This window comes from Choristoneura fumiferana, chromosome 19, assembly GCF_025370935.1.
Source record: "Choristoneura fumiferana chromosome 19, NRCan_CFum_1, whole genome shotgun sequence".
Lineage (NCBI taxonomy): Eukaryota > Metazoa > Arthropoda > Insecta > Lepidoptera > Tortricidae > Choristoneura > Choristoneura fumiferana.
Window position 1 is genome coordinate 5,905,538 of NC_133490.1, and position 16,261 is coordinate 5,921,798.

General features: G+C 40.9%; 2 protein-coding genes across 5 annotated transcripts in view; both read left to right on the forward strand.

Moving 5' to 3' along the window:
• The window catches only part of Gfrl (Glial cell line-derived neurotrophic family receptor-like), a 305,325-nt gene extending 289,426 nt beyond the window's left edge, over positions 1-15,899 (forward strand). For all 4 annotated transcript variants that reach the window (XM_074102667.1, XM_074102670.1, XM_074102671.1 and 1 more), the window contains 8 exons: positions 239-379; positions 9,183-9,388; positions 10,228-10,388; positions 10,994-11,263; positions 11,615-11,822; positions 12,455-12,597; positions 13,004-13,126; positions 13,364-15,899. In XM_074102667.1, the coding sequence (XP_073958768.1) occupies positions 239-379; positions 9,183-9,388; positions 10,228-10,388; positions 10,994-11,263; positions 11,615-11,822; positions 12,455-12,597; positions 13,004-13,126; positions 13,364-14,056 (1,945 nt within the window). In that variant the 3' untranslated portion in view covers positions 14,057-15,899. The remainder of the gene's footprint in view (positions 1-238; positions 380-9,182; positions 9,389-10,227; positions 10,389-10,993; positions 11,264-11,614; positions 11,823-12,454; positions 12,598-13,003; positions 13,127-13,363) is intronic.
• LOC141438735 (polyamine-transporting ATPase 13A3-like) overlaps positions 1-16,261 on the forward strand; it is a 426,124-nt gene that overhangs the window by 55,386 nt on the left and 354,477 nt on the right. The gene's annotated exons all lie outside the window — the stretch shown is intronic.

Sequence of the window (16,261 nt, forward strand, 5' to 3'; positions counted from 1 at the left end):
TTTTTTACTATATTCAATATGATTCGACAAAATCACTCGTCCAAGATTGCTTCCACTTTGGGGACAGTTTGAAATGTGAATCCATTAGTGAAAGCACGGACTTTCGAAAAAGCTTCATGATCCCACATTGGGGGCACCCGGACAGGGAAGGTGTTAACTAACTTAAAATAATAAAAATACTGTTGAGGTATCTGAGGTAGGTATTTAGTTTAATAATTAAAACCTCGTCTTCTTCTAGGAAAACCGACAATAAGGAAGATTCATGCATGCGCGCGCAGGAACAGCTGCACCCTTCGTGTGCGCAGCGTCCCCCCTCCGGCTTCCCCCTCCCCGCCTGCCACACCCTGGCTCATGCCTGTCGGGAGGAACCTGAGTGCAGGTAAGACAACAAACTTTAATAAATTTATCCCATCATCATATCAGAACTCATCTTTTGGGTCGGAAGATGTGCTTTGCTAAGCATAAGCTCTAAGGATCTCCAAGATGATTTGATCTTGTGCCACTGATATGACTTGTCGTCACGTCATCATCATCACCATTAGTCATAGGACGTCCACTGTTAGACATAGACCTCCCCCATAAAGCAGGCAGACTCCTATTTCATTACCTGATGATGCCAGCCTTATGCATTTACATATTGTATGTACATAATAACCAGTCTCAAGTTTTAAAAAAAACTATCAGTTCTAGAACTTACTACTTTATCTATGATCCGCATTGTACAGTCATCAGCATTAATATCTGCCACAGCGGAGCGTGCAAAAATATCTGACACGTCCTTCCGGCCCTAGAAATAGAGTCGTATCAGATATTTATGCACGCTTGTTGTGTCAGATATTGGTGCTGGTGACTGTACAACCCTGATTGCAGCCCAGCGATTCTATTCGAACTTCATATCCCCAGCTCCATTTATTCCACTCTCATTAACTAGTCAGAGAGGGAGGCAAAATGTTTGGTTCACTTGTTATTATTTGAATTTGACCCGTTCCACAATCCGAGTTTTAAAACTTGATGATGTCGTTCGAAAACCAATCTTATGTGATATGAATTTGAGTTGGTATGGTATTTTTGGACTCGTCAAGTATTGTGCATCGAACAAGTTTTGGCAGTGGGTAAATAGAGAAAATTGATCTGGTGCGAGCTTTTGGCTGACGTTGTTTTTAAATAGGGTTACCAGACATCAGCAATTTTCGTAACAATTTTGGGTAGGTATGTGTCAGGGTTTTTGGCTATTTATCAAAAATGCGGCTGGAGCACGACGATGTCAGGAATTTTTAATAAATAATTAACCTCTTTTAGGTACATTAATCTTACTTACGAGTATATTATAAATGCGAAAGTTTGTATGTGTGTATGTTTGTTACTTCTTCATGCTAAAACGGCTGGTCGCATTCGAATGAAATTTGTTTGGTACGTAGATAGCTGGAAGTCTGGAATAACACATAGGCTACATTTTATCCCGATATTCCCACGGGATAGGGATATATATAATCCTCAAATAATAACCGCTAGGTTTAGAATTATGAAATTTGGTACGTTGGTAGCTGAACATTTGGAATAACACATAGGCTACTTTTTATACCGATATTCCCACGGGATAGGGATAAAATCTTGAAATAACAACCACTGGGCTTAGAGTCATGAAATTTGGTATTTGGACTTTTTGGACGTCTGAAATAACACATAAGCTACTTTTTATCCCGATATTCCCACGGGATAGGGATAAAATCTAGAAATTTCAACCGCTGGGCTTAGAGTAGTGAAATTTTGGACAGTTGTTCTTAACACAACCTCAATGAATACCATGATCTAAATTTTGTGAATTTCCAGGGAAATATTGTAAAATCCCGGAATTTCAATTGCAACTACCAGATAGAATAGTTTAAGCGTGCGAAGCCGCGGGTAAACTCTAGTATAAAATAAATCGTAAACCCTGATATTTTTTGTAGCACTTACAAAGTTCTATAAATTTATTCACTGTTTTTTTAAGAATAAAAATATCACTTGCAACTTAACAGTAGACGTTACCCTGGCTACACGACACCACCGGGCAGCGCAGCCAGTCAGCCCCCTCCCTCCCCCCTTAACCAACCAGTTGAACTTTTGGAACAAACGAACCCTGAATAATTAAGGCAGTTGTCCTACCTCGAGTCGGTCGAGCTTGCGATTGGCTATCGACTATTTTCTTGCTTAGCGTGTATCGTGCGTGGCTTAGGCCCAGGTCGTTCTGACCCACCACCTGCGGCGTGCAGCGGGCGGCGTCTGTATGGTGTGTTCGAGAATGTTCGGGAGTGGTCGTTCTCGCCCGGCGTCTTTCTCTTTAGGCGGTGGTCTGCAACAAACACCGTAGGTCGCGTCCGGAAATGCGGCTTCCAGCGTCAACTGTGATAGTCACTCGGAAATGTTAGTTTCTCGCACGCCCACTACTCACCAAAGTGAAGATCATTAGCATTTGTAGGTAACCTACGCTAGGCACATAGTACCCATGGCAACCGATTTTGCTGAAACGTAGCTTAAGAACCATCTCGATTAAACTAGTACTCAGTCCAAGGAGCTACGATGCCACATGTCTGTGGCACACAGACAGACCACCCCTCGGTACCTATGCAAGGTATAAAACTGATTCTCACCCGGTAGACTAACAGTCAAGATATTTTTTTCCCATAACGTTTCTGTTTCAACACATCGGTTGTCTTTATCGCTGGCATCAAATAAAATTCCTTTCAATTTAACTGATTTATTTCGTCCTCCTTTGTAAATTTCACCACCTCGATGAGAAAAACGCGTCGTCCGTGACGCCAGAATGCTCCGAAATGACTGTGTACGCGGCGTACGACCTACGGACGCGGCGCACGGCCGCGGTGCGCCGCGTCTGGTGTGTGAGAAAGACCACTATAGTGCATTTCCATAGTAAGCATTCCTACTCCTACGCCGCGTACGCGAGGCGTCAGATCACCGGTTACGCTAGCGTACTACAAAACGCTGAGTTTGCGAGTACGCGTGCTAGATGACTAGGCCACCTACGATTGACCATCTATATTAAACTATTTCAGTAAGGCGCTACGATAATGCGTGGCACACAGGGTAGTTTACGAAGGTAACAGTCACTTTTTTCGTTTCAACACCTGGTTTCAATTTAACTGATTTATTTCAGGTGTACATAAATGCTCCGAGTGTAGCGGCGTACGAGACGCCGCACTCCTAAGCGGTAAAAGAGTACTCCTACGCGTACAGCGCACGCCGGACGCGTTCACCGCCTATTTGAAGCGTTGCGGCGGGGGTTGGACGCTGTATGCCGCGGGCGGCGGAGGTCAGAACGACCGAGGCCTTAAAGGCGTGTGTCGTTCGTTATAGACGACTTAGGGACCTGAGGCCGTATACCGGCCCTAACGCTGCCCAACGTTTCTGACGCTCATGATCGCAATCAAATGTCAGTTTTTGTATGCGAAATCTGTCAATGTTAGGCAATATATATTTGACAACCGGGTGGCCAAGTGGTATATATATAATATGGCCTCTGATGTAGGAGTGGGCAGCATCAGTGTATTGCCAACTACGAGTATATTCCCAAAGTCACCATGACTTTTCTACTGATCCGACAGCAACGGCCACTCTGTCAAGACTATAGCGACTTAGAAGCGAGATCTATTTGAAGCTCTCCTTGCATCTCGTTCATCGTGAGCGGTGGAACAAGTGCCTTAAACTAGGTCATTGAATGCGAATGTTTAGACAAACAGATTTCTGCTCGAGTAACCTCAATCGGCACGATAATATGGCATATTCGAGAACAGTTACTGCTATTTCTGCAAACGCTGACAGATTTGTTGTTGTTACTATACCTACATCTCACTAATATAAAGTTGTAAATGTGTGTAGTTATGTATGGATGTTTGTTACTCTTTCACGCAAAAACTACTGAATAGATTTCAATGAAACTTAGCTGCATATAAAATGCTACTTTTTATCTCGACTTTGTATTGTAAAACTCTTTATTGTACATAAAAACATGAAATTAACAGAAAACAAGATAATAACGGGATCGGAACAAAATCATCAACTACAACACCTCTGTTTCACCATCGATTAATTAAATTTATTTGACGGATAAATGTGATGCAGTCTCTGTTTTGCTCGAATAGACGAAGACGGCATCACATTTATCCGTCAGATAAATTTAATCAATCGATGGTGAAACAGGGTTAGGGTCATAAAATTTGGCACAGTTGTTTTTAGTGCAACGTTAATGATGTGATGACCATGACGAAAACGTTATGCACAGGAAACACACCAAAGTTCGTCTGCGATATTATTATTATTCCCCTTGATGGCGGCCTTAAGGCTTGGGTCGATGTCAGTTACGAGGACAGGGTTGCGGTTGATTCTGCAGGTCGTCAACAGTTTGACAGGAGCAAGAGAATAATTTTGAAAATAAAAATAATTCCTTTTCTGCTGAACGCTGTACGGGAGTCACGCACGTCACACTACGACAAAGACAAAGCATGTTATTATTGGTTAGAACTATAGTCTTATATTATTAGAGGATATAAAATCACATAGAATGATAATAATATAGGAGAATATACATAACGAACGAGGGATTTAAAGTTAACAGGGCGAGGAATGTAAGGGGGGGGAGGTCATACAAGGAGGATGACAGCTTCGAACACTCGAATAATAAATGATCAAGACAGCCTTGTCAGCCTTCGTCTAAACCACATTCACACAAAGAGTTGTCTTTCACACCGTCTGGAATAGACGCGTACACTACGATTATTTCCACTTCGACACTCGAGACAGCTCGAGATGTCTCGGTTTAAATCGTAAAGGTAAATTACTTACAAATTAATTTTATTATTTGACGACCAATGGCCTAGTGGTTAGAGAACCTGACTACGAAGCTTGAGGTCCCGGGTACGATTCCCGTGTCGGGGTATATTTGTTCTGGGGTCTTGGGTGTTTAATATGTATTTAAGTATGTATCTATCTATATAATTATATTTATCCGTTGCTTAGTACCCATAACACAAGCTTTGCTAAGCTTTCTTTGGGACTAGGTCAATTGGTGTGAATTGTCCCGTGATATTTATTTATTTATTTATATATTTTTAAAGTAACACCTAAAGTTTAAGTAACATTGTTAATATTTTTAAGCCGACTTAATCATAAGATGTATGGCTTATAAAATAAATGAGATTAAAAAAAAATACCGGGTGTGGCCTGTAATACGAGCAAAAAATGAAAACATAGATCGTCCTCGTCAAACTAAACAACATTAGTTCAGCGGCTTTTAAAAATAATGGAGTCTTTGAATTTTCCTTTTTAATAACAAATTAAATACTTACTGCTATCAATGTACGCCATCCTTGAATACAACTGACGTCGCCTGTCATGCTACAAACATAAATCATTTTGCTTTACATTGCTTCTTCGAATAAACTTAAAAGTGAAATAAAAATTAAAAACGAATTGTTTTTAAATGTCGCTGAACTAGTGTTGTTCAGTTTGAGGAGTATGATCTATGTTTGAATGATTTGCTCATATTATAGGTCACACCCGGTATATTTATCCGTTGCTTAGTACCCATAACACAAGCTTTGCTAAGCTTACTTTGGAACTAGGTCATTTGGTGTGAATTGTCCCGTGATATTTATTTTTATTTTATTATATTTATTAACTTGCTTTGTTTTTTACTATCTAGCTTTTTACCTTGTCTAATATACAAAGCCGGATTAGACGTTGTCGCGGCCATGACCAAATCTTGATTTCAATCATTGTAGAATTGCGAGTGTCGAGAGTGTAATCGTACTGTAGACCTTATTGATTGATTGAATGATGACCATGATAGAATATTTGGGAATTCCCACAAGAATTTATTAAAATCCCTAAACTTCAATTCAACCCGGATCTAGCACACACACATAGACATAGGTGGTACTTACAACTTTTGCATAATACTAGCTGTTGCCCGCGACTCCGTCCGCATAGAAGTATGAAAAATAGTTTACGTCCTTTCCTCGGATCTACCGATTATACACAAAAAAAAATGTGAAAATCGGTCAAGCCGTTTCGGAGGAGTTAGGTCACAAACACTGTGACACGAGAATTTTATATATTAGACTAGCTGTTGCCCACGGCTCCGTCCGCGTAGAAGTATGAAAAATAGTTTACATCCTATTCTCAGACCTACCGAATATACAAAAAAAAAAAACATAAAAATCGGTCAAGCCGTTTTGAAGGACTTTGGTCACAAACATTTTTGACCCGATAATTTTATAATATTAAAGAAGATTAGTAGGATTGTACGGCAATAAAAAAATCTGTAAAATGACCTTTAGCGTGCCGGTTCAAATGCATATCCGACTTTAAAATAAAATGAACTTTAAATCCTTTGCATCATTGTGTAATGCCGCAGTAATAAAGTTTCATACATAGTTTTAATGAAGATCATATGACACTGGATAGAGGAATAATAATGATGCTAGAGGAGTTATTTCGTCAGCGTCACTATTTTGATAAAATCTCGTATTTCAAATGAATCATCATCACTATCAGCCATAGGAATAGGACGTCCACTGTTGGACATAGGCCTCCCTCATAGACCTTTAGTTGCTTCGGTTGGAAGTGGGCTACATCCACCGTGAACCCACGGCTCTAACCAAGTCATCCATCCATCTCATCGGTGGACGTCCTACACTGCGCTTGCCGATCCGCGCTCTCGCGGAGTCGCCGGCATAAGCTAGTGATTCGATAAAATAAGTACATGTGTTGCAAATCTATATAAAAAGACGCGAAAAAATAAGATCTTTATAGTACAGTTAGATTCTTTGAAGTAAAAATAAACTAACCTAATAATAAACTAGGTAACTTTAAGTACAATTTGCCTAAGGGCCCGGCCACACGTCGCGACTTGGATGCGCACACGGCTTGTGCAAAAATTGGCGCAAAAACGGTTTTGCCGTTTTAACGGTCTTAACGCACATGCTTAGTTATTTGTGCAAATTGGTATTTGCGCAAGTATGATTGAGCGTGAAGATTGATGAATGTAGAGGAAGCATGAGTTGTATACCAGGATCGTAGCAAGTGGAAGGATATAGTCTCTGCCTACCCGCTGGGAAAGAGTACTCTATGTATGTACAGTATGTATGATTGAGCGTGTAGCCGGACCCTAAGTCTTGTCCCTGCAGAAGAGTGCCCATAAAGCTGGCTGCATTTCCCCCACTGTTTTTTTTTACCCATGACATTACCCAATCGCACGCATAATTGCGTTCGCGGCTAGTTCAAGGCATCTGACGTCTTAGGTTTGACAGTCGGCTTCGAATGATTTAAAATTAGAACGTTCTGCTAAGAATAATGATATCTTATCCACGTTTTATAAATTTTATGAGAAAATGTGTTTTAATTCAGCATCAATGAGCTCAGCCGGGCAAACAACGCGATGGATTTGCTTTTGCTGCTATTTCGCCTTAGAGTTTACGTAATGGTCGCAGATTGGGTAACATAGATGCTTCAGTTGATTTACAATTACAATATAACACAATACCATGACTGACTCTTTATTGAACACCACTATACATATAAGTGAGCAGTAACTTCGAGCAATGTGACCCGCCCATTGCCACTTCAATTTGCATATTCTTCGACCTACGTATACTTTAATTATTCGACAAATTTTCGTATACCGGATTCTGTTGCACGCAGAAGCTACGAGCATAATACATTTCCGTAGCTAGCTCTTAGACCGCAACGGTTATATTTGATCTTCGAGCGATGTGACCCACCCATTGCAACTTCAATTTGCGTATTAATCGAGGTACGTGACTTTAATTATTCGATGAATTTTCGTATTCCAGATTCTGTTGCACGAAGAAACTACATAATAAACAGTATTTAGTCGCCAATTGTTGCATCAAGTCCGTCACCACAAGTGCTTCAGCTTCGCCCCGCAAACTGTGGCACTGCAAGGCACCGTAAATGGATGTTGAATTATTCGTCGTTGAGATTTCGCATATTCTCCCTCGGCATTAGATATTTATTTACCTTTTGAAACGGTGACGGGAATGCGAGGGTTTCGGGAGTCGCTCGTTTTTTATTTTGGCTCGAATCATAAATGATCACGTCGGTTTTTTGAGTACATTTTTGATGACTTTTGAACGTGTGTGTGAGTGCGTGTGTGTCAATAACACATAAACTACTTTTTACAAGCTTTTATTTAGTTTCACCTGTCCCGTTGTCTGTCTCTCTGTCTGTCTGTCTATAGTCAAATCTTGCAAGCTAAATTCGACCAACTTTCAGTCTCACGGGACTCTCCAACGGTTAATAGCATCGACTTGAAATTTGGTATGCAAATGCAGTTTGGATGACAATGCAAGTACAGTCAACAAAAAGTACAGTCAGCAAAAGAAGCTTGTATTAAAAATTAAATTTTTATGGTTAGGTTATTATCTTGATAATCCCACGAAATCGGGATTCGGGACGTACAGTCGAACAAACTGAACACTCATCATATCAGCCGTGGGAACATAGGCCTCCTCCATAGAACTACTACTGCTTACCAGGTCATCTGTTCATCTCGTTGGTGAACGTTCTATGCTGCGCACGCGCATGCCGACCCGATGTCTCCATTTTAGAACTTTTCGGCTCCAATGGCCATCTGTTCTCAGCGCTATTATAGCCAGCTAAATCATTCCGAAAACATTTCTAGGCACCTTGTTTATTTACTGCACATATGGATTTCCTAGTTCGGGCTCATGAGTTGCTTACTTAGATCATAGATATATAAGGCCTTTTGTATTCATTTTAAGTTATTATGTAATGACAAAGAATATATATTAGTGCGTAGGTGAGGTAGATGACTATAGGTCCACTCCTGCTGGCTCGTGCTGAGGCACCGACCGACTCCTGACTAGTAGAAAATTATTTTCATTGTTTTTTGTAGTCGGTTAAATTTTATGTTATAAAATTTTCATAAATCTTTTTTTATCTGAATCCATTAATTGTTCAGAATTATTATAGGGGAAAAAACAAACCTAACCTAACCGATAGAGTTCTAAAAGATAATAATTTAATAATTTCTAAACAAATATGGTTTCGACGGGAAAAAAATATGACAAACATTACATATGTATGACTTGCGAAAATTATGAGAGTTGATGCGCACTGATTATCATTATCATTTCCTGCAGGATCCGCCTAGAAAACTACGAGCAATGGTGCGCCGTAGACGCAGTGACGCAGGGCTGCGCGGGCGCACCGGCCGCGTGCCGCGCCGCCGTGCTGGCCGTGCTGGGCACGCAGCTGCGCGCCGCCTGCGCGTGCCGCGGGACCGACTTCGCGCAGCTCTACGACTGCCTCGGCTGGCAGCGGCTGCTGTGGCTCAACCCTTGCGTCGGTAAGTAATCCAATAAATTATTCCTAATTGGTCATATTCCGAATTCGACACTTTCCTAACTGGTCATATTCCTAACTCGTCATATTCCTGATTCGTCATATTCATGATTGATTTTTTGGAGTCTTTTTGTATTTTTTATTTCAACTCCAAATTTGTTACTTTTACGGGTATCGTAAATACAAACTGAGACATGGAAGCACAGAAAAACCAGAAAAAGAGACCAACACTGGGAATCAAACTTGCAGGTCCTCAGCAATCCGTGCTGCTTGCTATAACCCCTACAACACTGCTGGACAGGAATCTAGACACGATTTTTTCCTATGCATACATATCTCAGGTTGCTTATTTCTACTACGCTACTTAAGCAGCAGCACATCATATTCAGTAAATTATTGTCTAATAACCGTAGTACAAAGTATGTATAAGTACTTAGTACAATCTGCCCCAATATGTACTTATTAATACTTTAACTGTAAGCACGTGTTCGCGATTTCATTTGACTGTACACTTTGACGAATCAGGAATATGAAGAATTAGGAAAAAAATCAGGAACAAATCCGAGAAATGCTGTCGTGGCATCTCTGAGCTACTTCGACAGTTATCGCAGTTACTACTTAGACAGTTATCGCAGGCCACAAATACCACCAACACATTGCTTGGTAACATTAAACCAAAGCCACCATCACAGCTTGCTGACCTTCAAGTCCTTCAACCAAATCATCCAACCAGCGGGTACAGGCCACCCGGCTTCTCTGTGGACGCTGTCAGTGAGTCGACAGCTTTTGCGTGTGCTCTTACTCTTTAAACAATAAATTAAAATCCTAATCCCCTTTTTCCAGTGGAATCCCAAAGCGACTACCACGTGCGGACATACGGGAACTTGCTGACTACGGCTCAGTACGAGGACGGCGTAGTCACCGTGGCGCCGGCGCCGGCTGTTCACCACACCACCCACCACCACACACACACGACCCACGTCGCGCAGATCATACCACCCCAGGTACAGTACCTACCTACAATACAGAAAGATCAAGACCAAGAAACACTTATTTCCTCGTCAGGGGATTAAACGTTATCTGTATTGGGAAAAGACCTCCTCTGAAAATTATACAACTGGTGTACTCCACGAGATCAACGTGGATCTGCATGTTTATTATTATTATTACGCTATTTTGCAGGTTTGTACTAGTTTGCTCACCTTCACCATAAGAAGATTTAATTCTGTACCAAAAAATTCAAAAACCTCAATTTTGGGAACCTACGCTTGATCCCGTATTCTTACAGGTTGAGCCACTACATCGGATGAACTCTTGCTTTAAAAAAACTGTGGTGGTGTGACTCACACTTAGTCACTTGACTAGCTTCATTCAAGTCTTGTCATGTAGCTACATCTAATGAAATACAAGGCTAAAAATATCTGGAGCCTGTCCTAAATACAATAAATATTCTTACCATTTTTAACATGTTTCATCTACTTAATTGCATTTCCATATTCATATTCACATTAAACTGCGTAGTTTCCTCCGTTTCCTCCGGTTACACCAGCAATCCCAATGGGCTGACCATCATTTCAACCGCATTCTTATTTACTTCCTAACATTCCAGGAGAGCCGCGACCCAATCACCCCTATAACCACCCGCTCAGACCAAACCGTCCGTCCTGACGTGGTCCTCGAAGAAATCATCTCGGAGCCTGTCGTGCCTGTCGAGACCACTCCAGAGACAACCACAACCACCACGACTACGACCACCACGACGACCACCACGACCACCCCGCGCCCTACGACCACGCTGGAACCGACGAAGTACTGCATCGTGAAGAAGCCGGAGAGTGATGATGAGGCGCAGTATATTAAGATGGGAGAGACAAGACGGGTGAGAAATTAAGTCTACATTCTAAACACTACCTTTCGCCAGGACGTTGTCAAGTGCTAGCTGTCTTATTCAGGTTCAGGACTATAGGGTTCAAAGTTAAAGCAGAACCGAGAGTCATATTGAAACCAATCAACTTAAAGTTATAGAAAATTCACAAATCGAAGTTTTTTTTTAATACATGAATGGCAGTTACAGTACACATTCAAACTAAGTACTAGATACTTCACTCACTGCCAAAAGTTAAGTTAGTCCATAGATCAATATAGACAGACCTCCGCGAGGCAACGCCTGAATCAATCAATTATTGCAGTTTACACATTCAAAAAATGTGTTTATCAAATTTGTTTTCAGCTGTACCGCTCAGCAGAACTAGCCGAGTGTACTGACTTGTGCGTTTGCGAGATCAGCCTGCAAGTGTCCTGCAAGGTGGCGTGTGTGCCGCGCGCACCGTGCTCGTCCCGGCTGGCGCACTACTCGCACGCGGCGCCCGCCTACCAGGCTTACCGCGGCCGCTGCTACTGCTACTCCGGCTCTTTCATCTGCATGCGCCCTAATCCTGGTAGGTGGTAAATGTTCATCGACAGCTACATTATCCTCGTCAGTATCATCAATCACTATCGCTAACATCAGTATCATTCATAATGAACGGAACTGATAACGTTAAACACACGAGTAATATTTACCTCGACGTTCCGACCACATTATGGTGGCCGCGGTCACGAGTAGACAAACTGATTAAGTATGAGTGAAAATCACGAAATTTTAAAACATTAAATATATCAGTATCATTAATGTCATCAGCATCAGAATCATAAATATTGTTACTAGTGGAGTGTAGCGATATGTATCACAGTGAGCAGATCGTATATAGTTAGTGCATTGACCTTTTATGCCTTACGTTTCACTTTATGCATTAAAATTTAAAATCAGCGGGGCTTCTCCAAAATTCGAAAATCAAAGTTCGTGTCGTTCCGTCCCTCTGACACTTATACTATTTAATACGAGAGTGAGAGGAACAGTACGATACGAACTTCAATTTTCGAATTTCGGAGTAGGCCCTCTGCTCTGGCAACACCTCTAACATCATCATTATGTGCATCATCCTGGAACACGTAGGTGTCTACCAATTTTCTTCAGCCCATATTCCCAATTGACTGCTGCACAATCCTTGAGTCTGTTTTCTTTTTCCAGGTGAATACAAGCTGCCAGAAGGCGTGTACTTATTGCTTGGGTTCAGCTCGGTTGACGAGGCGTTGCTAAGACCTCACACGGGGCTCGGCGCTGAAGATGCCGTCCGGCTGCTGCAGGCTTACTTGCACACTGTACAGCGAGAGGTGAGCCTATTATTAGGAGGATTCAAGGTGAATTTCTAAGGGTCACAAGCTGTATAAATGACGAGGTCCAGATGTATTCAATAATGTTTAGCCATCGTATTTTGTCGGAAAAGTTCATATTTATCTTGCTATCTCAACTAGTTTACTGAAGCTGATTGAGGAAGCATGATAAAAACGAACTTATCCGACAAAATACGGATGAAAAACATTATTCATTTGATCTGTACTGCTGCGGTGGTACGCGGCCTTCGGTGTCGGGGTTGGTCCGGTTGTTGCAGACATACTTACATCACTCCACTACCACACGCGAAGGACAGCTATGTTTTTACAGCACAGATGTGTTATGCATGCACAAGGCTAAAGGTTTTAGTGCAACGACTCAAAAATGTAAACTCTTGACTTTCAGAACAACTGCACCCTGACGCTGTTCAATATCAGCAACGAGAATGTCATCATCTCCGCCAGCATCCCCACCAAGGAGCAAGAGGCTCTCAAAGAGGCGGGAGAGGCTCTGTTGGACAAGGAGAAGGTGTGTTCCTTCATCTAGGCTTATATACGTCCCAGGTACAGGCTCCTCTCGGAATAAAAGGGCTGGGCCGTAGTTCCTTCACGGAGTATGTTTTTACTTTGACTCCTCTAATTTCCGTCTTGATAACCAGTAGCCAAGTGGCCATCTAGCTGATTTTTTATTTCGTATCTTAGGTTCATTGAGTTTCAGAATAAAATAACGTGATTCCATTTATACTATATTTTTGTATAATTTCAGGAGGAGTGCATCGACGTCTTAAAGATCGTCAAGTCTCGTATCAACTCCCAGCATGAGGACATCTCGTCCCATCTCCTCTTGTCCATCTTCAAGATCGCCGAAGTTGACGTGGTCTACCCCGCGCCCCCCAGTTCCGCCATTGCCGCCACCAGGCCCATCAAAAACATTTACATCATCATCGTCTTTGCCACCATCCTTTATAACTTCAAAGACATCCTTAAACTCCTCATCATCAAGAAAGTAGTCAATTTTTTATCGAATTTATTCGATGCTAAGAAAACTGTCGGGCTGGACATCACCCGTGACAAATATTTTTCGGATTTTGTATTTATTTTGAACGGTGTTAGTAACGTAGTTGTTGTAAAATACATTGATACTTCGCACAGTGCACTCGCTTTAGGTCGCGCACCGAAACACGATGAAGACGTAGCAATAAGTTATATAGATGTAAATAATTATAAACAAATGAAACATATCATAAAAGCTGTGAGTATTACAATATTTACTAATTTTAATGAACTTGTTGCTGATGTAATTATACCTAAATATTTTTCTAGAGAAGTGTATTACGAAATTGTATGTACTAATGATTCGGAGATGCTTTTTGGTGATTTCAGTTTTGGAAAAATCGCGTCCTCTTCTTATGGGATTATAAAATCCACTAGCTTAGGACTGACTCTAGTAGTAGTATGAAGACTGAGCAGATACTTAACGTATGATAGTTAAATGTATTTCGTTCCGTTTCGACTTAGAACTGGTGCTTGTAGGTCGATCTTTAAGGCTGGGTTTTGTAAATAAGAGTTATTGCGCCTTTTACACTGTTAGATTTATTCCACGCCGCGCATGCGTTTGAGCTACAGACTTGCAAGACTAACAACAGTTTCAGATTGTAATGTTTTAAACTTTCCTGATTTTCACTCATAGCTATTACTACTGGGACTTATCATGCTAACAACGAGTAATAATTACCTCGACGATTCCACGATTCGACCACATGCAGTGGCCCTGGTCAGGAGTAGACTAAAGTACAAGTAGTGGTCTACTCCTGAGCACGGCCACTTTCCGACAAAATACAATGACAAAACATTGTTCAATAGATCTGTAATTATTACTCGTTCTTAGCGTCATAAGTCCCGGTTGTAGTAATAGTTTCAGATTACCTACTTTAGGGGCTGTTTCACCATCCATTGATTAGTGTTAACTGGCGGTTAGGTGTGATGCCGTCTCTATTTGTTTTGTTCGAATAGATGGAGACGGCATCACATTAAACCGTCGGTTAACGCTAATCAATGGATGGTGAAACAGCCCCTGACTTCTTAAGGTAAATGTCCCTATACTCAGCGCCGGCCCTGGGGTAGAGCCAGAGGAGCGGTTGCTCTAGGGGCCAGATGGCAACGGGCGCCAGTTTCCAGTGCAAAATAAAATTTTCACTTCTCATGCTCTAAAAGTAGGTCAATATAGCCTTACGAGGCGGGAGTAAAGTGAGTACTTTAGTCCCTAGGGAGTAAAAGTAATTAATTTTTTAATTTACTTAGATAAACTCAAACAGCCAGTGCTTGCTTAGTTTTTGGCATAAAATAAGATTGTGTGTGGAACATTTTCATGACGAAAATGTTACATTCTATTCTTAGTCTACGTGGTCTTAGTTCTATGTTTTTTCCTCATAGAAGGTGGCGCCATTCTATTTATTCCAGTTTGTGGACCATACCATATGTTGTTGGACCATTTCGCCGATGCGACTTTGTTATATTCTGTGTCTGGTTGGAAAAAAAATACTTACCGCGAAAACTTTGAAATTGTTGTAGAGCGTAAATCATAAACGATTAAAATAAATTGATTATTCTCACAATGTCGTCAAGTGATAGTGAAAATCATGATGTCGAGCAAAGAGTAAAAGACACAATATATTATCTTTTGCCGCCGAAATCTAGAAAGATTTATTTAAAAATCTATGAAAGTTTTATGGAATGGAGGAATAAGAAACGCATAATTTCTTTCACAGCAATCACAGTAAAAAATTGAGTTTTCACCTCGAGACTAACAGTCAATATAAACCCTCGGATAAATAGATACCCTCGCTAAAGCTCGGGTCGCTAACCACCTCGGGTGTATGTTGGCTTATTTTAGTCCCTCAAAAAAAATATACTATATGATGGCACCTTTTGAGAGACGCGGAAGCGGTGAATTGTAGAGTAGACCATCTCCCTCTACCTTAAAGGGCTAGAGCCGACGCTGCCTAAATGCGATAAATGATACTGCTGTCTTGTCTATTGCTAATGGCATAAAATTAAGGATGGCAACTACTGAGACAGTGAACAGTATTCGGACGTTTACCTTATTTGTCTTTCCCTACACCCTATTGATTCTTGACAACTTAACGTACTTACAATTCTCTAGCCGAGTACACATAACAGCAGACGCTGCTAATTTATATTTATTTCTGTAAATTTTATGTGTCGGCTACGGAAATTATTTCATAGAAGTGTATAGAAACCAGTAGTGTCGCCTGCTGTTGCGTGAAATCGACAACGAAATAGGAGTTACTATAAGTAGTGACGGACATAGAAGTGTATTAGTGTCGCATGGACATAGGAGTTTTATCATCATAAATCGTAATGGGGAATGGATGAAAATTTTAGAAACGCTTGAAACTATTTTATCGATAGGAATAACCTTTCTAATTAACAGAAAAAAATATCAGATTTTTAAGTAGCATCAATTAATTTAAAAAATGATAGTTTTCTTTACCGACAAATTACGATAGTCCGGTCGGTTACGGGTTGTTCATTGAAAATTACGTTAATTTTTACATTTAAAACGTAGTTATATATCAGTTGAATTAGTGTGAACCGACCTCAAATTTTACCGTAAATTTTCTATTTTATTTTTATCATAATT